A 25,979-nucleotide genomic window follows, 5' to 3' on the forward strand; every position below is an offset into this window, starting at 1 on the left:
TCCAACTGAGAAGATTCTTCTTTTATTTTTGTCGGCAAATAAAACACTTGTAGGAAAGGAGGAAGCATATCTTCAGGAATATTTAATATTTCAATCAAATATTTTTTCAACATTTCTTTTGCGGATATCGTTGAAGTTTTAGGGAAATTCAAAATTCTAAGATTATTTAAACACGAAGTATTTTCTAAACTTTCAACTTTCCTTCTTAAATTGGTATTATCTCTGATTAAAGTACCCTGTACCTGTTTTACTTCTAATAATTCCTTCTCAATTGTGTCCACTTTAGTTTTTAGTAGAGAAGTATCTTCTTTCACAACTTTAAATTCTTCCTTTTGTTCCAAAACTTTCTTTTCCAAATCTAATATTTGTGGAGATAAAGTCTGTCCCAAGCTTGCAACTAGGTCCCAAATTGAATCCAGGGTGACATTAGTAGGTCTTATTGAAGCAAATGTACCTGGTTGTATTGATTGAATTCCTCCAGTCTCAGGGCTTGTCTCTCCTTTGCCTTGTTCTTCTGACTGCTCCACCGCTGTTTCTGCCTCAAGATTAAGGACTTCCGGGGCCAAGCTCAAATTAGCCTCCCGGGGTAGAGAGTCCACCACTTCGGTTAGACTGTCGTCCCTCGGTGAGCTGGCTCTCTGGGGCTGTGGAGGCGGGGATCTTACGTTGGGGCTCAGCGTCGACTCGAGCCCAGGGAAGTTCGCTGCCGCCTCACTCGTTGCCGGAACTTCCAGCGGGCGAATCCCCGACAAAACTGGATCCTGTTGTAGGCGCCTCAGAAATTCATCTATAGCCACCGTAGGAGGGGCATCTGCACGCCGCGAGGCTCCGACTGCGCTTCTACCCCTTCTCTTCGGCATTTTGCAGAAAGGTAAAGTAGGGAGCTATTCCGAAAGCGTCTCATCCACCATCATTCCATCGCGGCTATCTTGGATCGCTGCTTTTCAGTAGGTTTTTTAATGTTTTACGCTGTGTTGAATTAAGCTGGTTACTGAACAGAAGTGTGGCGTCGAGATGTGGTATTACCTCCTGTTTTTATGAACTTTTCACAGCTACCAGTTTTCACCTGCTCAGGAGGAGATTGGTGTGTTTGTTTGACTTAATGGAGTTTTTTTTGACTTATGACAGTGGGTTTACATTGATACAGCTTTGTGCTGTTTTGTATGCACCCTGTACTGCTTTGAGGTCTTTTTCTCCAATTTTTGTAAGTTTTGCTAGATCCACCGGTCTCCCCCTAGAGCAGAAGAGAGTTGCTTGATATTTTACCGATGGATTTCCAACTCTTTCCTGTGGAGTAAAGTTCCTTTGGATCTAATGATACCCATATGGAACTTCCATCCATCTGGTTGGAATAAAAAAACTCATCTCTTGCTTGGCCTATGGTGTTTCCCCACGTCAAGATAAAGAGTCTATCATAGTCTCAAGAGGCTCCCCAGTCCCAACCCTCTCCTTGTATAACAAGGCTCCTTACCAATCCCTTCTAAAGTATTCCAAGTGAAAATAAGGAAGGAGGAGTCATGAATTCTTTCTGTCCTACCACCTCCAAAATATAATATTGGGTAACATTACATGGACCTTTCTCTAGGACCATATGAGGCAATCCAGTGACAGTTTGGATTTTGGAGATGATGGAAAAGAAATCATTGTAAACCTTCTTGATTTTGACACCTTTTATTATGAAAGTGGATGGAGAAAAAAGAGACCAAAGAATGACTGTATTATGTCAAACCCTTGAGTCAAAGAGTACTTCATACCCAACAGAACATCTTCTTTCTGCAACCAAAGCAATTGTCGCAGCTCTACAAAGGGTCTTCTTTCTTCAACCGATGGGAGAGTCAAGATAGAGAACTCATGCCTAGAAAAGGGTTCTTCTTTCTTCAGCTTAGAGGATAGGAAGAAGTATCAGGACACAAGATCTCCTCTGTCTTGGGTTCAGAAGATGGGTAGGCTGTCCACACCTGCAATCATGTTAGCCTGACAATGGTAAAAGTAAAACCTAGCCATGTCTCAGAGAGTGTAGGTTATTTTAGCACTACCAGAAGGTTAATGCAAATTGCATTTCTTAACATGATCTGCACTAACCTATTGCAATATTAATAAGCTGATTTGCATACAATACAACTCATTTAAATGTTTTTGCATCAGGCCATGTGAAATTTGTGTCGTTAAAGGCAACACATTTTTTTCCTGTTGTAGGTAAGGAGTTATTTCTAATTTCTCACTCTGCTTAATTTAGGACTCATTTACTATTAACATGCACTATTTTCTGCATCGTTCATTACATAAAATGTTAGTAGGTGACCCTGTCAGTGTGTTATTATATTGGTCTTTGACTATGTGGCAGTCTCTTTAGGTCTACCCTATAATTAGTTTCATTATAGATATGTCGGCAGGAGGTCTCACGTTCGCAGGTGTTCAAACATTATCAGATGCGGATTAACTACTTGTTCACTGTTTCCTTGACTAATATATGTTTTTAAAATGTACCTAATGCACATCAGAAGACATGTGTAACACATGCTAACATTTACATTAGTGTTGAAGCATTTAGGGGTCCTTTTACTAAGGCGCGCTAACCGATTTAGCACATGTTAATCGATTTAGCGTATGCTAATGATTAGGCGCCCTTTATAGTCTATGGGCACCTTAGCATTTAGCGTGCACTAAATCAGTTAGCGCACCTTAGTAAAAAGGACCTCTTATTTAAGAGCCCCGTTGGCAATTTAAATATAGTATTAAAATACACCGAAAAGGGCTGAATTAGTCCAAGTCCGAAACATGTAAGAAGTGGAAGCAACTACCACTGCTTCAGCCCTAGCTACTGTCAGTTTTTAAAACATTTCATAAGCATATATAATTCAATTATCTTCAAAATACAAGCCTCTCCTTTTCTCATCACTCCTTGGATCAAGGTGCAAAATGGCTGGTGCTACTGCTCACAAGGAGATTAAACTTTCTGTGCCTGATACTCAAAGCTATTTTGCTAGTTTCTGACCAGCTAAATCACTTAGGGCTAGATTCACTTAGCAAACTGATCGTGTACCAATCGGTTTGCGACCTCTTTGTGACCCCGACCCGATTCACTAACCTCGTGGCCGATCTGATTCCGATCCGTGCATGCAAATGAAGTTAAACAGCATGCAAAGTAGGAAGGATGAGATTCACTAAACTTTTCCAGGAACACCGACTGGGCTGGCCGATCCAAAAAGAAGCGACTGGTAAGGACCAGTCGCTCAGGTTCTTTTCCGACTGCCCTGCTCTTTGCTACCATGCTTTCTGCCCCGACTCTCCAGCTCTGCTCAGCCCCGATTCGCCTGCCTTTCCCTGCAGTGCGAGCCCATGGTTTTAACCCACGGGTTTAAAGCTGGTTAAAACCACGGGCTCACGAAGTATATAAAAAAGTTAAAAAACAGAAAAAAAAAAAAAAAGCAGCTCACAGCTCTGTAAATATGCGCAGACCATCTACAGACAAAGAAGATGGTCTGCACATGTTTCAGGATCACTCACTAGCAATCCGTGTGGTCGGTGGGAGGTGTTCCTTCGATCGCCCCCATTTGAATGCTGGCCTTTACTGAATTTGTTGGCCTGCCAAGGATAGGCCACAATCAGGCAGGTTAGTGAATCGAACCCTTGCTCAGAACTAGCTGCTATGATTCAGTGGCATTTAACCTGACTATGCTGACCGTGTTTCAGGGGTGGAGCCACGGCGTAAAGGGGGGTGGTCTGCCCTGGGCGCAGTCTTCCTATGGGCACAGCCCCCTTCCTCCTCTCCGTCCCCCTCCCAGCCCCTCTCTTTGCCGCATGTGTGCGCCCCTTGCCTTTCCCGGTACCTTTTTTACTTCCCTGACATGAGGTTGCTGCCGGCATCGGCACTCTCTCTGATGTCGCTTCCGGAACCCAGACCTAGGAAGTGACATCAAAGGGCGTGTGGACACCGACGTGGGCATGCTGGTCACGCTGGAGAAGTTAAAAAGGTACAGGGAAAAGGGCGTGTGCACAGCGGGGTAGGGTCGCCACCAGCCCAGGCAGCCAGCACTTGACCACTTAAGTATTGGAATTTTGCCCTTAGCTTTGTAAATTTGGGCACACGTCCAATTTGCACGTGCAGTTTAATTGAATAACAAACCAATTAGTGCTTATAACTGGCTTCTTAACAAGCAGTTATTAGTGTTAATTTTTATTTAATTCAAAGTTAGACTCTATCCTTCTTCTCATCAACCCCTCTCTATATACTTTTTTGTTAATGATTAATGTTTATAATTTTATTGCTGTAAACCGCTTAGAAATTTGATAAGCAGGATAACAAATTTTAACAAAACTTGGAAACTTGGATCGTGTAGAGCAGTGGTCTCCAACTTAAACCCTTTGCAGGGCCACATTTTGGATTTCTAGATACTTGGAGGGCCTCAGAAAAAATAGTTAATGTGTTATTAAAGAAATGACAATTTTGCATGAGGTAAAACTTTTTATAGTTTATAAATCTTTCCTTGTGGCTTTCCTAATAATAATATTGTAATTTATGGCTAATGAGACATATGATCAAGAAACTGTTTTTATTTTACTTTTGTGATTATGATAAACATACCGAGGGCCTCAAAATTGTACCTGGCGGGCCGCATGTGGCCCCCGGGCCACGAGTTTGAGCCCACTAGTGTAGAGGAATCTCCAAATATAAGCACTGGAAAAACCACTTTGGGGAGGCTTGGAAAAAGGCAGGCTAAATGGAACCTGTCGCTCTTTACCCCTATCATTTCCAATGTTTCTGGTTTGGATGAATTAACTAGAGAAGATCTTTACAGTATTCTCCCTGTAGGAAGCAGTGGCCTAGTGGTTAGAGCTGCAGCTTCAGCAGCCTGAGGTTGTGGGTTCAAATCCTGTGCTGTTCCTTGTGACCCTGGGCAAGTCACTCAATCCTCCACTGCCCCAGGTATGTTAGACAGATTGTGAGCCCACTGGGATAGATAGGGAAAATGCTTGAGTACCTGATTGTAAACCACTTAGATAACCTTGATAGGCGGTATATAAATACTTAAAAAACAATAGTATAGGTTAATAAAAATGTAAACCACAAGACACAGGGCTCCTTTTACTAAGGTGCGCTAGCGTTTTTAGCACATGCAGGATATTACCATGTGCTACACCGTGCAACTAACACCAGCTCAATGCTGGTATTAAGATCTAGCGCGCGTGGCAATTCAGCGGGCGCTATTCCACGCGTGAATGCCCTAACGCAGCTTAGTAAAAGGAGTCCACAATCCTCTTCAAGGATGTTTAATTTCACCTCTGTTGTTTGAGGTATAAATTAATCAAAGTGATGCAGCTAGTCTGTTTTCAGTCACCGGTCAGGTTGGCAAACTTGAGTTTTGTGCGTGCAAAAGAAGATCTTAAATGTTGAGAGAATCAAATAAGAACTCCTTAGCTATGGTCTCCTTTAACGAAGGTGCGCTAGCAGTTTTAGCGCACGCACCTGATTAGCGCGCACTATAGCGTGCGCTAGCCGAAAAACTACCGCCTGCTCAAGAGGAGGTGGTAGTGCGCGCGCGGCATTTTAGCACGTGCTATTCCATGCGTTATGGCCCTAGCACGCTTTCGTAAAAGGAGCCCTAGATCTTTAAACTTCAGTTGTTTTAGTGATAATATGAGATTAATACAGTGGAACCTTGGTTTACGAGCATTTATTTATTTATTTAGATTTTTATCCCGTCCTCCCAGTAGCTCAGAACGGTCTACAAGTGAACATACACAATGGAGAGTAATTAGACATATAAGAAGTACAATAGGTTTAAATGTTTGGACATACAAGGCTGTGTAGTAATTTAAATACAGGGAGTATACAGCAAATTAAGAGTAGAGGTTAAGTATAAGTAGTTTAGCTTAAGTACAAGTTATTTGAGTTTAGATACAATTTGTCAGAGTATAGACTAAGAGAGGACGATACTGAAATTTAGGGAGAAGATAGACAGGGGAGAGAGGAGAGAGGTGGGCTTAAGGGGGGGAGTAGACTGAGTGAGATCTTTAGTTGAAGAGGAGGGTATTTACCATTTTACGGAATGTTAATAATGAGTTCTGTTGTCTGAGTTGAGAGGGGAGTTGGTTCCAGAGTTGTGGAATGAAGTGGCTGTAGGATCGTTTGCGGGCAGTTTCTGAGAGGAGGGACCTTCCAGGGGGGGGGTGCATAGGCGTATCTCCGATTTTGAGCGGAGGGTGCGAGTGGCGCATGCTCAAGGCCTTCTGGTCTCGCTCTCTCCGAGATTCTCAGATTCAGAATCTCGGAGAGAGCGAGACCAGAAGGCCTTGAGCGTGCGCAAATGCTCAAGGCCCAGTCCAGCCCAGCACAGGCAAGAGGAAGGATCTTCGATGCACCGCCCAGCCCAGCACAGAAGAGGGAGGATCTTCGGGCACCGGCACATCCTGTGCGTTGGTGCTGGTGCCGGTGCCCAATAGGGGTAAGGGATGTCGTTTTGGTGCTCGGGGGGGGATGTAGGATCACGGGGGGGACGCGAACGGGGGGGATGCCGGATCGCTGGGGGGGAATGCCGGATCGGGGGGTGGGGGTGCTCATAAATCAAGCCAAACTCGCTCTCCAAGGCGCCGATTTTGCAAATGTTATGCTCGTCTTGCAAAACACTTGCAAACTGGTGCACTCGTAAACCGAGGTTTGACTGTATCTGCTTTAAAATCCTTTATATATACTGTTAAGTATCTTAAGTAGGAAAATATATGGAAAAGAGACAAATCCAAACCAAGGAAATCTACAAGTAGATAACAATACTAATCATTCTGGCTTTTATACAATGTAGATTGTAGTCCATAGTTTTTATTTATTTATTTGATTTTCTAGCTTGTCCTCCCAAAATAGTCCAGAACGGGTTACAATATTACATACACAGAATAGGACATACCAGATACCGACAGGCATATACTCTTATGCAGGGAGAAGTAAGAATTAACTCTTCAGCACGGGGAGGAGTGAACACTCTGTAAGGGGTCGATTTGAGGAGCAAAACTGTAAATTAGAGGGAGTTACTGTGAGGGGGAAAGGTGAGTTTTTACAGCCTTTTCTTCGAAATGTGAACATCTGAACATCTTTACGAAAGCAAAATGTGAACACGTGAACATCTTTAGGAAAGCAGTTTTGAGTAAACACCTCAAATTATTTTCAGTCAAGCTCGACCTGCATGTTTTGAGTAATATAGAGAAAACATTATGTTCCACCACGTGCACCAAGTAAAAAATAATTCCGAAAGCATCTTTCTTACTAGCTTTGGCTAAACAAAATAAAATCTCAGGCTGCACTCTACTCAAACAGCTAACGATGACGGTTCTCCATTAGGGCTGCACAAAGGAACAGCTGTACTCTGTGTCCACAAATGCAGAAACCATTCAAACGGAATAAAATCCCCAAGTTGAGGACATGTAAGCTTCTTTCACTGTTAGTAAACCCTCTGCAACCTTTATAAGTCAATTTTATGTGCATTTGTACAGTACATGATCTGTTAAGAGAAAGCAAAGAAAAAAAAACCAGATGTTAAGCATGCAAATAATTGGTTGCATATTGCCTTTTATTTAGGTGAAACTGCTCAAGAGGCATCACCACCTCATTCTTTGAAAAAGGATGTAACAAATATGGGAAAAGGTAAAAAAAAAAAAAAAAAGTCATCTCTTTCATCATACGGTAAAATGAATGTTCTTTGTTTTAATTGAAAATTGCAAAGTAGGAAGATATTTCGATTATGAACCATACTTTAAGCTTGACAAGTAACATATGAATAATATATGGACCTTTGGGTAGATATAATTGAGATTAATGCATACATATCAATCAATACATGACACAGTAATACAATACTTTAAAATAATATATTGCATTGATTTATATTCATGGATTTCTGCACAAAATCTATCCTGTGTCTATGAGGCACTCTTTAAGCTGGTAAAATATTTTCCTTTCAAATAATAAATTGCCCTGAACAACAGTTCTCTGGAGAGTTATTTGTATAAATTAGTAAAATGACTCTTCTTTCCTCTTTTCTGTAGAAGAACTTCAGAAGGTTTTGTTTGAGCAGATAGATTTACGGAGAAGACTGGAGCAGGAATTCCAAGTGTTAAAAGGCAACACTTCTTTCCCTGTTTTCAGTAAGGAATAATTGCATCTCTTTCTCCTTTTACATATAAATTAATGTAACTGTACAGAACGAATCCACTCTTCTTTTTGAACTTAATTTAGGATCCTAAGGGATCCTTTTATCAAGGCGCGCTACGGGGGTTAGTGCGTCGGACATTTCATCACGCGCTAAGCCCTGCGGCAAGCTTAAAATCTAACGCCTCGTCAATGGAGGAGTTAGCGATTAGCGCGGCAGGCGGTTGAACGCCCGGTATTCCGCGCGTTAACCGCCTACCGCACCTTGATAAAAGGAGCCCTAAGTGATGCGCATCAGCTGCTGACGTAGCATTCTAATCGTAAACGTGGATGCCACGTTAACAGTTAACATGCCGCTTTCACAATTACCCCCATATTCTGTGTTTGGCACCTTAAGTTGTGCGCACAAATCAGTGCACACAGCCGATTTGCGCAACTCAACTTAATTGTTTGAGAAGCCTAATCGGTGCCAATAATTGGCAATTACCACCTCGCAATTGACGCTAATTGACACTATTAAAAGTTACAAGCCGCAACTCGGTAGGCATGTTCTATAAAGTGCTGTGCGCCAGTTCTACTGTGCAAATTTGAAAAGGAGGTGTGGCCAGGGGAGGAGCATAGGTGGATCATGGGCCTTCCTAAAATGTATGTGCACTGTTATAGAATACGCCTGATCTTTATACATGTTAGGCACAGGTATTTAGGCCTGGCTTTCCTTGACCTAAATGAGTGTGCCTAAAAGTTATGACAAATTAATATCTTGCGTTTCAAAATATATAATATGATAGAAGGTATGTATCAAACCAATGTTAAGAGATGATCCCCTTCAGTCACCTCTTGATTACCTTCTATTGGATATTAATCTTCAGGCCTTCAGAAATGCCACCAGAGGTTCAGCCACATTTCATAACACCTGGCTTTATGCATTCGATCTTCACCAGGTCACTTATAACCATAATTTTCTTAACTTTGATTAAATAGAATACCTTTAAACTTTCTACTTGCAAATTTGTATAATAACTGTATTAATACTTAACTTAGGTGGTGAATGATCTTGACAACAGTTACTGGGTGGTCGCGTCGTGAAAAAACTCTGGTTAAGGGATTGTAGCCCTGAGGAAACCCCCTAAGGATGAAACATGTCGGCGTACTTATCCCTTATCATTCACCACCTAAGTTAAGTATTAATATAGTTATTATACAAATTTGCAAGTAGAAAGTTTAAAGGTATTCTATTTAATCAAAGTTAAGAAAATTATGGTTATAAGTGACCTGGTGAAGATCGAATGCATAAAGCCAGGTGTTATGAAATGTGGTTGAACATCTGGTGAAGATTCAACTATAAGCTTTACTCAAGACCAGTAATTTATATAGATTTATAACCAACCCACTTCACTAAGTGATATATAAGTACAATATCTGGGTTGTTATATCAATACAGCAATAGGCTTAATCAAAATACAGTGGTGCCTCACACAACGAACTTAATTGGTTCCAGGAGCAAGTTTGTTATGCGAAAAGTTCGTTATGTGAAACGCGTTTTCCCATAACAATACATGTTAAAAAAAAATAATTCGTTCTGTAGCATAAAATATGCTAAGATGACATAAAAAAAGATAAATTTTTGGTTATTATTTTTATTTAGATACATCTAAAAACATAATTGTTTTTTAAAACAACACACATTTTTTAAATTTAAAGACAGACTAAGTAGAGTCTAATTTTACAGTGAGAGAGGGCAGAGTCTCAGCGGCAAAAACTGGGACTTAACTGTTCATTTTTTTTTTTTTTTTCTACCGTGTTTCCCCGATGATAAGGCAGGGCCATCAAATAAGACAGCCCCCCCTTTTTAGAAAAAAATGTAAAATAAGGCATCCCCCCGCAAATAAGCCACCCACCAATACCTGCGCTTACCCGAATCGGGTGGTACGGTGGGTGACTCCATGTGGTCCCTGGCACCCCCGACACGATCAGGGCAAGAGGGAGCTCAAGCCCTCTTGCCCCACCGACTCCCCGACACGATCGGGGCAAGAGGGAGCTCAAGCCCTCTTGCCCCCCCGACTCCCCGACACGATCGGGGCAAGAGGGAGCTCAAGCCCTCTTGCCCCACCGACTCCCCGACACGATCGGGGCAAGAGGGAGCTCAAGCCCTCTTGCCCCACCGACTCCCCGACACGATCGGGGCAAGAGGGAGTTCAAGCCCTCTTGCCCCCCCCGACTCCCCGACACGATCGGGGCAAAAGGGAGCCCAAGCCCTCTTGCCCCGCCGATTCCCCAACTCCCCGACAATATCGGGCCAGGAGGGAGCCCAAGTCCTCCTGGCCACGGCGACCCCCTAACCCCACCCTGCACTACATTACGGGCAGGAGGGATCCCAGGCCCTCCTGCCCTCGACGCAAACCCCCCCTCCCCCCAACGACCGCCCCCCCCAAGAACCTCCGACCGCCCCCCCAGCCGACCCGCGACCCCCCTGGCCGACCCCCACGACACCCCCAACCCCCTTCCCCGTACCTTGCTGTAGTTGGCCGGACAGACGGGAGCCTGCGCGGAAGGATGCAGCTCGGGCGACTTCGTTGTGTGAAACGAAGTTCGTTGTACGAATCAAGACATAAAGTTCGTTGTGCGCAGCGTGCGCTGTGCGAGGCGTCCGTTGTGTGAGGCACCACTGTACCTCAGCCCCACCACTCCACCGCAATAATAATTTTTTCTAAAGCGGGAGATTTACGTGGTGCTTCATCACTGGTAAATCGTCTCTAGCGCCGTGATTACATTTAGATGTTGTTTTTTATTTTTTAACTTCTTATATTATTTTCAACTTATCAATGAATAAATAAAGAGTTGTAAAATATGTAAGATAATATACTTAACGTCTATACACAGCTAGACCTGGGAGTCCGACCAGACATGTTTCGCACTAATTGTGCTGTCTCAAGGGTCTCCCGAGGTAGCCGCAGTCATCCGACTCTCAAGTGTACTGTCTGTGAAAGATCTGGTGGCATTTCTGAGGGCCTGAAGATTAACATCCAATAGAAGGTAATCAAGAGGTGACTGAAGGGGATCATCTCTTAACATTGGTAAAAGTTATGACATGCACTGGTGTTTAGCGTGATTCAGTAAGGTTTGCATATCTTTAATAGAATTGCGCTAAGCACCGTTCTAGTTGGTGCAGTTGGGTTTTTTTGTGCGCATCATATATAGAATACGAAGGGGTGCTGAAAAGTTCTCAGCCCAACCAACCAACTTCCTTAATTCTGAGCGTTATTTTGCCACTGTAGCTGAAAAGAGTGCTATCTTTGTTCATTAAGTGCCAGTTTTCAGAAACAAAATTCTATGTTTTGACATTGTTTCAGATCATTGATTGAACTATATCCACCTTATTCTCGTCTTGGTTGGGCTGAGAACTTTTCAGCATGCCATTGTAGTGTGAAGAGTTTCATTGCCTGGTAACCAGAGAGGAGATTGTGATGGCATGATGTCTCATTCCACCAATAAGAGCCAACCTCATCAGTGATGTCACAATGGCTTGATTGTCCTCTACTTGGCTCAGTTTTATTAAATATGAGGGGATGCTGAAAAGTTCACAGCCCAACCAATCAACCAACTTCCTAAATTCTGAGCGTTATTTTGCCGCTGTCGCTGAAAAGAGTGTTATCTTATTTTGTTAAATGCTAGTTTTCAGAAAAGGCTGAGAACTCTTCAGCAGTTAACACAGAGGCCCTCTTTTATAAAAGCGTGCTAAGCGTTTTAGCACGTGATTAGCACGCGCTAACCACTAACGTGTCCATAGACTAACATGCACACGTTAGCGTTTAGTGCGTGGTTAGCGTGCACTAAAAAGCATAGCGCACTTTTGTAAAAGAGGGGGAGAGTTTTTTGTAGGTACATTATTTTTGGCACTTACCATTTTAATGCAATAGGAACCTTAGTATGTTCATGTATGTCGCTATATCTATGTGATATACCATCACAAAAATAAACTCACTTAATGAGATCAGTGCATATCTATTTTTTTCTTTTTTTCAAAAATTATTTTTAAAGATTTTTCCACTAATTCAGGAAAAGGCCTCAAAAAAGGAGCCTACGCACCGTCTTCTCATAGACCACAATATTCTGCGTAGTTTTTTTTATAATGCTCCACGCTCCAGTCATAGGCCAGAAAAACCTGAATATATTTATTCAAAATTCTTCATATATCTAATTCTTTTTATTATTTGTATTCTTTTCATTTAAAATTATTACTTCAATATTACTTTCACTTCTAGATTGTCATTCAGTTAGTTCCCAACCAGACAAGCAAAATTTTAAATGCACTTCTCTTTAATTTTGAGAAAATTGATAGTTTTACTTATCTTAATTTTCACTTCTTAAGTAGCTGTTATTTCTCATGTTTATGTCATCTATACCGACGCAGGCCAGCGTTTCGTGGAATTAAACTTCTTTCCACTGCGTCAGGGCCAGAAATATACCATCAGAACATCGTACTTCATCCGCCTCGTCCCTCAGAGCGGGAGACAGTTCAGCCGACGCGCAGCGGTCAGGTTTGCTCTGAGGGAAGAGGCGGATGAAGTACCGATGTTCTGATGGTATATTTCTGGCCCTGACGCAGCGGAAAGAAGTTTAATTCCGTGAAACGCTGGCCTGCGTCAGTATAGATGACATAAACATGAGAAATAACAGCTACTTAAGAAGTGAAAATTAAGATAAGTAAAACTATCAATTTTCTCAAAATTAAAGAGAAGTGCATTTCAAATTTTGCTTGTCTGGTTGGGAACTAACTGAATAACAATCTAGAAGTGAAAGTAATATTGAAGTAATAATTTTGAGGCCTTTTCCTGAATTAGTGGAAAAGTCTTTAAAAATAATTTTTGAAAAAAATAGATATGCACTGATCTCATTAAGTGAGTTTATTTTGTGATGGTATATTATACCCATTAACCACTTGGGTTGAGGTTTTTTTGTATTTATGTGTTATATCTATGTGGCAATCTCCTATAATTAGTCTCATTGCAGATAAGCTGGTTCTCTTAATTGTTTAAATTGTGCAATTGTAACAGTGAGGCCCTTGAAAATAGGTGTGATTCAGATTACCCCCATCGTCTGTCCATCCCCTACACGTCTTCCCGTTTGATTCGCTCCTCTACCTCTGATCTCCTCCATATTCCCCCTCCCTTTGTTATTCGCCTTGATGCATTGCACTACCCTGCTTTCAACTATATTGGTCCAAATCTCTGGAATTCCCTTCCCACGTACTTGGAATCGTCATACACCAACTTCAAAGTATCCCTAAAAACTCAACTCTTCACACTTGCTTACCCTCAATCCTGCTGATTTCCTCCTATCATATTCCTTTCTTACTGTCTTGTATTTTAAGTTGTAAACCAAATTGTAACCACTTGGTGTTTTGTGGTATATCAAATTTCTGCAAATAAAATAAAAAGAAGTCAGACCTTAAATAATTAATTAGCAGCTAGGTATTAGACACAGTCAGACACTTGGGCTAAGTACTTAAATATTACTGGGTCTAATTCTAATTTTGCTGTTGATTGAAGGAAACTAGGGGTTCCTTTTACTAAGGTGCGCTAGCGTTTTTAGCGCACGCAGGAAATTACCGCACGCTACGCTTCTAGAACTAACGCCAGCTCAATGCTGGCGTTAAGGTCTAGCGCCTGCGGCAATGTTGCGTGCGCTATTCCGTGCATTAAAGTCCTTTTTCTAAGCCGCGTTAGGGCTTTAACGCACGGAATAGCGCGCGCTACATTGCTGCGCGCACTAGACCTTAGCGCCAGCATTGAGCTGGCGTTAGTTCTAGAAGCGTAGCATGCAGTAATTTCCTGCGTGCGCTAAAAACGCTAGCGCACCTTAGTAAAAGGAGCCCTAAGATTAGGAGTCATTTTCAGAATCAACAAAATAATTATCCAAAGATGATAATATGCATAGACTTTTGAATATTTAAGTCTGTTCTTCAGAGGTAACTGATGGAATGAAGAATATATACCATCTGAGTCTACCACATAACAAATTCCCACTGCAGATGTGGGATGTGGCAAAAGTTTAGCCTTTGGAATGGCAAAAATAAAGACTCAATTAAATGGAAAAGTGTGCCTTTTTGCAGATGATACCAAGATTTGTAACAGAGTAGACACCGAAGAGGGAGTGGAAAATATGAAAAAGGACCTGCAAAAGTTAGAGGAATGGTCTAATGCCTGGCAACTAAAATTCAATGCAGAGTAATGCATTTGGGGATTAATAATAGGAAGGAACCGTATATGCTGGGAGGAGAGAAGCTGATATGCACGGATGGGGAGAAGGACCTTGGGGTGATAGTGTCCGAAGATCTAAAGGCGAGAAAACAGTGTGACAAGGCAGTGGCTGCTGCCAGAAGGATGCTGGGCTGTATAAAGAGAAGCGTAGTCAGTAGAAGGAAGAAGGTGTTGATGCCCCTGTACAGGTCATTGGTAAGGCCCCACTTGGAGTATTGTGTTCAGTTTTGGAGACTATATCTGGCGAAGGACATAAGAAGACTTGAGGCGGTCCAAAGGAGGGCGACGAAAATGATAGGAGGCTTGCGCCAGAAGACGTATGAGGAGAGACTGGAAGCCCTGAATATGTATACCCTAGAGGAAAGGAGGGACAGGGGAGATATGATTCAGACATTCAAATATTTGAAGGGTATTAACGTAGAACAAAATCTTTTCCAGAGAAAGAAAAATGGTAAAACCAGAGGACATAATTTGAGGGTGAGAGGTGGTAGATTCAGGGGCAATATTAGGAAATTCTACTTTACGGAGAGGGTAGTGGATGCCTGGAATGCGCTCCTGAGAGAGGTGGTGGAGAGTAAAACTGTGACTGAGTTCAAAGAAGCGTAGGATGAACACAGAAGATATAGAATCAGAAAATAATATTAAATATTGAACTAAGGCCAGTACTGGGCAGACTTGCAGGTCTGTGTCTGTGTATGGCCGTTTGGTGGAGGATGGGCAGGGGAGGGCTTCAATGGCTGGAAGGGTGTAGATGGGCTGGAGTAAGTCTTAACAGAGATTTCGGCAGTTGGAACCCAAGCACAGTACCGGGTAAAGCTTTGGATTCTTGCCCAGAAATAGCTAAGAAGAAAAAAATTTAAAAATTTAAATTGAATCAGGTTAGGCAGACTGGATGGACCATTCGGGTCTTTATCTGCCGTCATCTACTATGTTACTATGTTAACTCAAAGGTGAGACTTAGAAATATTTATAGCCAAAAGATATTTGACAAATTTGAGGTTTAAAACAAATCCATTCTGTTAAAAAATGATCAGAAACCATGAGTACCTCAGAAAATTCTATAAACCCCCAACAGTCATGGTTCTAGTCTCCATGCTGGTTCATAAGATACATTTTCATCTTCATTATAATATGCATGGACGTTATTATCCTTTTCTTTTTTTTTTTTTTTTCTTCCAATAAATGGAATTACTCTCTTGTCATTAACCAAACAATGGAACCAGGTGACTGAAGTATGAAGGGGCATTTTTGAAAGGACTTCTAAGTCTGGCTTTGGACGTTTCCCAGAAAATGTCCAAATATTGGGTGGAGAAAACAACTATTTTCGAATCTGCAAGATTCCCAACTTTTTTTTTCTCAAAATGACCTATTTAGACAGTTTGGTCCTTAGGACGTCTATCTTTTTTTGCCATTTTCAAAAAAAAAAAAATTGTCCAAATTAAGTGTCCATATGCAAGCCATTTGGTTGTAGGTGGGGGGCCACCATTTATAGCACAATGGCCACACAGAAGAGCAGTGGGGCACCTTAGGGGCACTTCTGTGAACTTCACATAAAAGGTTCCAGATATACATCTCATCATATACCCCTTATAATTTATGCTGAGCCCTCCAAAACCCACTATACCCATCTATCTACCATCCTAATAGCCCTTATGGCTGTAGGTGGCACTTATATGGCAATATAGTAGGATTTTGGGGTTTTTTGATGGTCTCATACTTAACACCATAGATGTTGTAGTTAGAGTGCTTTATGGGTCTGGCTCCTCCTCTCTATGGTTCACTAGCCCATCTATCTGGCTACTTAAGACTCCTAGTGTGATGCTCAACACGGACTGTCTCTTCCATGTTCTGATATACAGTGCTGCATATATCTAATAGCACTATAGAAATTAATAATAGTAGTAGCAGATTTCCCATACCAGATGCTGCTGTTACAAACACAGGTATGTACTGTTTTCGACCACAAATTAGGAGACACTCCCATGCTCCATCTCCATGTATGTACTATAGCATAGCATTTGGTACACTTGCATGTGTGTCAATTTCATATGCCCAGTTTATATGCCCAATTATAGAATTATCTTTATAGACGTAAAGAGAAAAGCAAAACACTTGGGAATACACATCTTTATTAGATAAATGTGCCTATTACCTTGGAAACTATTTAGATACCATATATACTCGAATATAAACCGAGATTTTGAACCAAAAAATTGGCCCATAAATGGGAGTCTCGGTTTATATTCAGGCCAGCGCCCACCCAACCTGTTCCCCTCCCTGCCCTGTCCATTGTACCTCCTCTTTGCTGCGTACCTGGAATCCCTGGTGGTCCAGAGGTGTAGCGGGCAGGAGCTAAACCAATCCCACTGCCACGAGTTCTGGCTTCAGCTGTATTGAGCAGAAGCGCGCTTTGGCACTGCTTCTCAGTGCCGAGCAGCTTCCTGAATGGCTGCAACAAGTCTCGTGAGAATTCACAGAAGCCATTCAGGAGGCCGCTCAGTGCTCCCATGAATTTTCATGAGACTTGCCACAGCCATTCAGGAAGCCACTCAGCGCCCAGCAGCAGTGCCAAAGCACGTTCCTGCCCGGTACAGCTGAAACCAGAACTTGCAGTAGCGGGACTGGTTTAGCAGTGGGGCAGGAGCACAGAAAGCTCACTCCTGCCTGCTACACCTTTGAACCACCAGGGATTCTAGGTACACAGCATAGAGGAGATACAATGGACAGGGCAGGGAGGGGGGACAGGGTGGAGAGCAGGGCAGGGAGGGAAGGGGGCTGGGTGCAGTGCTTGGCAGGGAGGGGCTGGGTGCAGAGCCTGACAGGGGCAGGACACTTGAATATTAAGCCACCCGTCTTATAGTCAAGTCAACCATTTTTCCTCCTTTTAGGGGGGAAAAATGGGGGTCTCGACTTATATTTGGATCAACTTATATTCGAGTATATACAGTATCTGTAGAGTCTTAATCAATAAAAGCAGTACAAAGAAAGGCGAAATAGCCAACAGAACACACACAAAAATATACTCCTTCCAGACTGTTTAGACTAATATCCTGGACCTTGTCAAATAACCAGTTCCTTCATTGATTTAATAGGATACTAACTAAATAAAAGAACTAAAAGTACTAAACCCACCTAGACCTGGAATTAAAAGTCATCTCTATCATAATGCTACTTTCATGGAGTCAGAGTATGAAAGAACTGTGACCTCTCGAGAATAGCCTGTAACTTTTGATAAACAGGATCTTGCCCATACATTGGAAGCCAGAAGGAAGCAAAGGCATCATCAGCTATTAGCAAACAATAGTCCAAGCACAGAAAGACTAGAAATCTTCACAAGGGCAACTTCCTCCCCATGGAAATAGAGTCTTGGTCTACAAAGTGCCCTCGCATTTTGCTCAACTTTATAGGGACCACTCTATAGAATGACCAAACTACAGAACTGCATCAAGGTTATTGCTCTCATCAGATGTAATTGAAGGTAACAGGTTACCTCTAAGATAACCCAGTTGAGGTGCCATGTCAGAGGCACCAAGTGTGAAAGAGTTATTCCAATGAGAACAACTCAATGTCCTGAAAACAAATATTTGGCTTCATATCACTGCTGAAGAGACTGTCAAATGGATGAAAGCAAGATTCTACTCTCACCCTGGTAAGAGATTAAATTTACTAATGTAATACGTAGCTCTTTATGTGTTATATGAGAGTTAATCAAGTGTGTTTTATAAGTTCATATGATTTTATCTAATCCACTTGTTGTAATATGCAAAAATGAATAAAGAATTTAAAACGTAGCTCTTTCCTAACAATCTAATATAATAAAAGCCTAAGCGCGCACGCGCACTCTTACCAGCGTGTTCCCATTTTCCTTGCGCTGTAGGTCCCCGCAGGTAGGAGTGCACATGCGCGCTTCCACGCATATGTCTCTCTCTCTCTCCCAAGGCAGATGTCGGCTTCAGGCGGCGCGGAGGCTGTTGGCCACGGCGGCTCTTGGTGCCTGCAGGCCACCGCAGCTGTTGGCGCCTACAGGCCGCTGCGGCTGTCGGCGGCTGCAGGCCGTGGCAGCTTGAGGTGGCTGTTGGCGGAGGGCAGACGCGAGGTAAGGGGTGCTGCTGGACAGGGGAAGAGACGGGGGGAGAAAAAGGAAGGGAGGCCTCCTGCTGGACAGGGGGACAGGAAAGAGGTGCTGCTGGACAGGGGGGAGATTTAAACAAGGGAGAAGGGCTGCTGCTGGATAAGGGGAGAAGTGAAATGTTGGTGGTGGACACAGGGAAGGTAAAAGGAAGGGAGAATGGGTGGACAGCCGAGGAAAAAGAAAGACAAAAAGAAAGAGAGAAATACAGAAAGCGGCTAAGGAGAGAGAAAGAGAAAGAAATAAAGATAGACACACACACATATATTCTAGCACCCGTTAATGTAACAGGCTATAAGACATGAAATATCCAACATATAGTTTAGAAAAAATGACCATACAGTATTAGGCAAGATGGTACACTGTATAGTAATGATTCTCAATGAGGCACACCCAGCCACTAGATTTTCAGGACATCCACAATGAATATAGATGAGGTAGAGTTTCATGCTCTGCCTCCATTGTGTACAAATCTATCTCATACCGTGGATATCTTAAAAACTAGACTGGCTGGGTGTGTTCCAGGGACTGGGCTGAGAACCCCCTACTGTAAAGACAGAACGGGATAGGAAAGAACGGCCTTGTAACAGACATGATACACCCTCCGCAATGTCACAACTAGCACTAACATGTAGCAACAGTTCATTGTGGCCTTCTTTAATTTATTTATTTGCATTCTTTATACGTGTTTATGCCATTTTTGTGACTAGAGTCATGTAAAATGAAGGCGTGGACTTATAGAGCTGCCACTCACTGCAAGAATAACAAAACTTCTCCAAAGAGCAGCAGGACATCCTGCAGGATTCTCCAACAGGATCACTTCAGAAAGCACAGAGATAGGTCATGTCTGAAACAAATGAAGATACATGAATTCACACTACTCACGACCTTCATAACTAATACTGTAATATTAAAGAAGCACAAAATATCGTTGCATATCATAATACACAAGCAGAGAATTTAGGTCATGTCTAACATTTGTCGTCACTCTCTAGGTTCTACTGATGCCCATAGGATTCTGAGGGTCTCTGAAGACATCGGTGTGATTGATAAAAGAAGTCCTAAGACCATCCCGTCACACCTTCATTAGTTCTCATCACAACCCTTGTCTTCTACATAGCCTCACATCCCATCACTCCTCAAGCAATTAAGCAGAATGTTAGAGATGTGGTCCACAAGAGGAGGAGGAGAAGGAAGTGGTCCACAAGGAGGAGGAGAAGGAAGTGGAGCCTCCATAGGCCAGAGGTGACAATAGAGATCCTTTCTTTGTATGAATTGTACTCTTCTTTTGTGCCTCACCTGTGTTTATTCAAAGTCAAGGGATTAGGCAAAGAAAGTTTTTTTTGTGCCCAGTCCTTGACTGTTCTTTTGTTCATTTATTGGTTATTAAGAGAAGACCATGACACATGTTACACAAGTTCACTAGGATAAGCAAACTGAATTGCTGCATATTTTTTTGGCTGAACCAGTAGGTTCAACAAACAGTGAACATCCATTCTAGCTTTTTGTTTGATTTTGTCTCTACAGCTAGCAATACCTTAGGGTTTTTTCTCCCATGGGTGGAGTTTTTTCCTGGGTAACTGCTGGCTTTAAGAGGAGCCGATGATTATAGCAGGTCAGCTGTAATAGCTGAATACAGAGGCTCAGGCGTTCCTGGCCGGGCCTGTAGCTCTGAGGCTCGTTTTTGATAAAAGGATTGTTTAACTTAGGTGAAGCCTACTCTCCTGAGTGTCCAAGTTATTCTGTCAGAGTTGGTTTTTGATGAAATATAAACGAGCAACGTGTACGTTTTTCTGTCAGCAGCTATTTTTTCTACAAATAGCCACAACATAAAACGAACAGCAAGGAAATTCTTATATTTAAGATTCCCACATTCAGAAGAATTTGAGACTCCTAAAGCAGGCCGTTCCAGCCGAAACATGTACCTGTCGGGTCATTGATTTTCCGGATGAATAAAGGACTTTTTAATGAAGATTGAATTCACCAGGTTTATTGGACATTTCCACTCTTTGTTCTATATTATTGAGTCTCGTGGATTTGGTTCTCCTGTTTTTGTTCTAGGAAAAGAATGCAATCATATAGTTTAAATGCTTCACTGTTTTACAGCAGCTGAAATAAGCAGCTCCCTATTCCTGAGCTGCAGGATGGGAGTTTATGGCAGTGATTAAAGACCAGCACTACTGGACTGCTGGCACAGGTAACCATGAGGATGGGACAGAAGAATTTACACTTCTGTGCAGCAAGTTCTTTAGCAAGGCACACAGACAGCTTTGTAGCATTTAGGCAGGAGACAGCAAATACTGGTTCTCAAAGATGAACTCAATCCAAAACTGGGGATGGTTTCTAACAGAGAATACCGTATTTTCACGCATATAACGCGCGCGTTATACATGATTTTTACAAACCATGCATAACCTTGCGCGTTATACGCGTGAGCACGTTTTACAAATTCTCTGACATCAGAGAAAGGGCGGGACCACCGGAAGACGAAGCAGTGCAGATGCAGGGCTCACAGAAGGGCCGGGACCGCCAAGAGGAAGCAGCAGGACACCGGTAGGAACTTCTACATGATGAGGGGGGGGGGGGTCGGGAGGATGTGGAGGTGCGAGCGGTCCTTCAGGGTAGGGGCGCGGGTGGGAGTGCGTGCGAGCGGTCCTTCGGGGTGGGGGTGCGAGCGGTCCTGCGGGGGGGGGGTGAATCGGACGTCGGGGGGGCATCAGGCTTTCAGGGTGGGGCCAGGACTTCAAGGGGGAGAGGAGAGTCGGGGCGGGCGAAAGGAGAGTCGGGGTGGCCTGAGGAGAGTCGGGGTGGCCAGAGGAGAGTCGGGGCAGCGACGGGAGAGTCGGGGCGGCATGCGCGGTATACGGGTGTGCGCGGTATATAAAATTTTTTTTACATATATTTCGGTTTCCCACGCGCTATACCCGTGTGCGCGTTTTACACGGGTACGCGTTATCTACATGAAAATACGGTAATCTTTTTAATAGCAATAGAAATCTGACTCAATCTGACTCAATCAGATTATAAATTCATTCAATGTAAATTCATCAAGTGCAATTTCTTTTCAACATTATGCAAGATTGCTGATGTTCCTAATGTTCAACCATGGGATCTTCAGAAAACCAGCTCGGTCATTCGACTCAAGCTGGCTGGACTCCTCATTAGTCCCAATGGTTTGTTATCTATTTATATTCAATTGATTGTTTTATCTAATTTCTTAAATTCATTCTTCTTTGTACTTCTTTACACTTTATTTTTTTGAATTATTTAACCTACTAAATATACCCAAGAGTAGATAGTAGTGTACTTAGCTTGCTTATCAGCGCCTCCTCTCCGATGGAATTTCCGTTTCAGCCCTTTCCTCAGGGAGCAGGTGAGCTTGAGGTCAAATTGAATGCCTTCAGGGTGTGTGTGTGGGTGGAGGGGTGTCTCTCTCTTGCCTTTGAGGGGTGGGGAAAGGCTCACACATCTAGCAGTTACCACAAGACCCTTTAAGAATATTCTCCCGAACTTCTGGGACTAATGCAGCATACAGAGTAGAGAATGACACGGTGACAAAATTCATCACCGTTCCCGTCCCCGCGGGTAACCGCAGGAAATAAACCCATGTCATTTTCTAGTGTCTATTTCATCCTCTGTCTTTCTACACCAGCATTATTCAAAGCAAAGCTTGCGGGTCAGTGGTTGTGGCCATTCATACTCTGATTCTTCCCTCTCTCCTTAAAGAATGACATGAAGATGGTTTCCCGTGGTTATCCGCGGGGACGGGAACAGTGATGAATTTTGTCACCGTGTCATTCTCCAATACAGAGTTCCTCACAAGATGAATTATTCTATTTAGATAATAATGAGGTGTTTTTCATGCATTTGCATGCCTTGTATCTCATTACCTGTATATCTTACAGTAACAAACTAATGTACATGTCGTGCTCGGTGTCTCACGATGACCTACATATTCCGACAGTGAAACAGCTGTGGCTAGCCGCGTCTAGAGCTAGCATGTTTTCGTGTGTGGGTCCTCAGGAGTGGAATATGCTTCCGGGATATTTACGACTGCAAACAAGTTTGAGTAGTTGTAAGAAAATGTTGAAGAAACACCTCTTCTGTAAGATGAAATATTGGACTCGATTTATAGTTTTTTTGATGCGAGGCGCTGGTAGTCTCTCTGTCATTTTAGGAGGCTTTACATTATCACTATTATGTTTTATTGATGTTCTGTTTGTTCTAATGTATGTGATTCTGCTTGTGAATGTACTCTATTGTGACCCATTTTGGGAAAAGCAGGGTATAAATATATAATTACAAATACAATGTGCCCAAATATTTTACCTACTACTGCTGCTTTTAACTAAAGTTGATGCCAGATAATTGAAAGAGAAACCCACAGGGAAAAACTCTTAAGTACCTGAACAAATTCAAGTAAACCATTCAGAGCTCCCCTGGGAGAATGGTTTAGAAAATTGAATGAATGAAGGAATACAGTGGTACCTTGGTTTAAGAGCATAATTTGTTCCAGAAGCATGCTCTTAAACCAAAACACTCGTATATCAAAGCAATTTTCCCCATAGAAGATAATGGAAACTTGAACAATTCGTTCCACCGAGAGAACGAGAGCCAGAAGGCCTTGAGCATGCGCAGATGCTCAAGGCCCAGCCCAGGCAAGAGGCGGGAGCTCGCATTCACCCTTACAACGAGCAGAAGGGGTAAGGACTGTGCTTGGGAGGAAAGGCGGGCGGATGCCGCTTTCAGCACGGGGGTGCTTTGCGGTTCTCGTGGGGGGGCGTTTGCGGGGAGGGGGTGATGCCGGTTCGGGGGGTGCGATGCCGGTTAGACCGTGGGGGAGGTGCTCGTACACCAGAACATGCTCGGTTTGCGAGGCAAAAGTTTGCTGAGTGTTTTGCTCATCTTGCAAAACACTCGCAAACTGGGTTACTCGCAAACCGAGGTTCCACTGTAAATTGAAATGAAGAAAGGAAGGAATAAATAAATTGAATTGAAATGAATGAAGGAATAAATAAGTTGAATTGAAGGAAGGAATAAATAAATGCATTTTAATGACAAAACAGTGACATCACCAAGGTATTTTGGATAATTCAGAACCTCAGATAAGCAAAGGTTGGATAAGTGACTTTACTGCAGGGCGCCCAAGTCCAGTCCTCGAGATCTTCTGGCAGGCCAAGTTTTCTGGATATCCACAATGACTATGCATGAGAGAGATTTGCCTGCACTGCCTTCTTGGTATGCAAATCTCTCTCATGCATAGTCATTGTGGATATCCAGAAAACCTGGCCTGCCAGAGATCACGAGGACCGGACTTGGACAGCCCTGCTCTCAGAAACACATATTACACGCTGAACCTCAGATTCGATGGTGCCGAAAGTTGTGCACTGAAATATGGGCAACTTAATTGATTAAGGAGCCCTTAACCAGCAACAATTTGATGCTGACAACCAATTCTTACAGTTAATTGTCATCAATTAACGTGCATCTGGCTATTCCATTGGGCTTTGAATATTCACCTACAGCGTGTTTAAACAATAATATTGCTAGGAGAGTGAGTCAATAATTCATACAATGCAAAGATAATCCTTTAAGATCATCCCTTAATATTCTCACTAGAACCCAAAGTGTAGGTAGACCCTCAGAGATGCCACTATTATACTCAAATATGATTTCATAGTATATGGCTTTAAGCATCAAGTCCTCATCGGGTCCGATGTTTACCGATGCTTCTAATTTGTAAAATGAACCAACATTTCTCAAAGATGTTCAAATACTTAGCTTAGTGTTCGTGGTCAAATTCACAGGGACTAATCCGCCAACATGTTTCACCCTGAGGGGTTTTTTTCAAGGCTATTATCCCTTAGTGCAGCTATTGCCCATATATCGACCACTCGGATAATAGCCTTGAAAAAAAACCCTCAGGGTGAAACATGTTGGCGGATTAGTCCATGTGAATTTGACCACGAACACTAAGCTAAGTATTTGAACATCTTTGAGAAATGTTGGTTCATTTTACAAATTAGAAGCATCGGTAAACATCGGACCCGGTGAGGACTTGATGCTTAAAGCCATATACTATGAAATCATATTTGAGTATAATGGTGGCATCTCTGAGGGTCTACCTACACTTTGGGTTCTAGTGAGAGTATTAAGCGATGATGTTAAAGGATATTCCATTGGGCTTGGCACCTAACACTCGTTACATGTATCTGAAAAGGGGACATGACCAGGGATGTGTTAGGACCCTTGGTCTGATACAGTATAGCAATTCTTATCAATTAAATGTAAACATGCTCTGCATCTACGAATGCCCTATCTCTCTACGAAAGCAGGCACAGATCATAAGTAGCCCATTTTCTCCATGAAAGTTACCATACAAAAATAAATAAATAAAATTAAGATTATCATGCCACTGGAGTGTAATAGCAACATAAATCTCTCCACTACCAGGTACGTTGTGAAATATAAAACCTAAAAAAAATCCTAACTCAAATACATGTAGCAAATCTACCATACAACAGTAGCACTAATTTCTATGATTCAGGGGAAAAATTTTCGATTCGATTCAGCTTGGCCTGTTGAATTGATTTTTTGATTCAATTTGATTTGATTCACTTTTCCTGCCCAATCGGGTGATTTTTTTTTTTTTAAACAGTCTGACTGGGTTTATTTTTGTAGCCTTTTCACCCACCCTACCCCACTTTGTCCTCTACAACCCCACGCTGGTGCTGTAGCGTAAACAAACAAGACTTTTCCTCTCTTTGTTAGGTCCTAGCTTATGCTCACTAACACCAGCTCTAGCAGGATACACATTTCAAGTCTGATATATTGTAATCACAAAATAGAAAATAAAATTATTTTTTTCTACCTTTTGTTGTCTGGTCATCTTATTATTCAAATCATGTTAGTCCCAGGCTCTAGTTTCTGTTTGTCTTCTGTTAACTCGCTCACCAGGGTCTCCTGCCCATTTGATGCTTTCTTCTTTCCCCATGCTCACCATTCATCTTTCATCTTTGTGCCTTCCCTTCCACTGTCATATTCAACTTTTCTGTTTCTTTTCCACTGTCTACCATCTCTCTCTCTCACTGCCTTGTGCCCTGAGTCAAACCTCTCTATTCTCCTCCATGCAGGATCTCTCCCTTCCTCCCCTCCATTATCATGTGCAACATTTCTTTCTATCTCCCCTCCCTTCACCATATGTCCAACATTTTTATCTCTCTCTCTCTCTCTCTCTCATATCCATGCATGTCTCCCTCCCCTCCACCATAAGCATGATTTCTCCTTTTCACCCCTTTCTACCTCTTTGTTTACTCCTGGCAGAATTCTGTACAAAAAAAAGTCAAAATTCTGCACACAAAATTGTCAAAATGTAAGCATATTTTTTGCTAATTATTATCCATATTCCATTTAAACTGTTAAAATAAAATGTTTTTCTTCTACCTTTGTT

The 25,979-nt window shown here is 42.4% G+C and overlaps 1 protein-coding gene across 1 annotated transcript in view; it reads left to right on the forward strand.

Annotated features, from left to right (window-relative positions):
- The window catches only part of SKOR2 (SKI family transcriptional corepressor 2), a 111,513-nt gene that overhangs the window by 44,249 nt on the left and 41,285 nt on the right, over window positions 1–25,979 (forward strand). The window contains exons 4-5 of the mRNA XM_033929234.1: window positions 7,571–7,636; window positions 8,038–8,136. Of these exons, the coding sequence (XP_033785125.1) occupies window positions 7,571–7,636; window positions 8,038–8,136 (165 nt within the window). The remainder of the gene's footprint in view (window positions 1–7,570; window positions 7,637–8,037; window positions 8,137–25,979) is intronic.

Source organism: Geotrypetes seraphini, chromosome 1 (genome assembly GCF_902459505.1).
Source record: "Geotrypetes seraphini chromosome 1, aGeoSer1.1, whole genome shotgun sequence".
Lineage (NCBI taxonomy): Eukaryota > Metazoa > Chordata > Amphibia > Gymnophiona > Dermophiidae > Geotrypetes > Geotrypetes seraphini.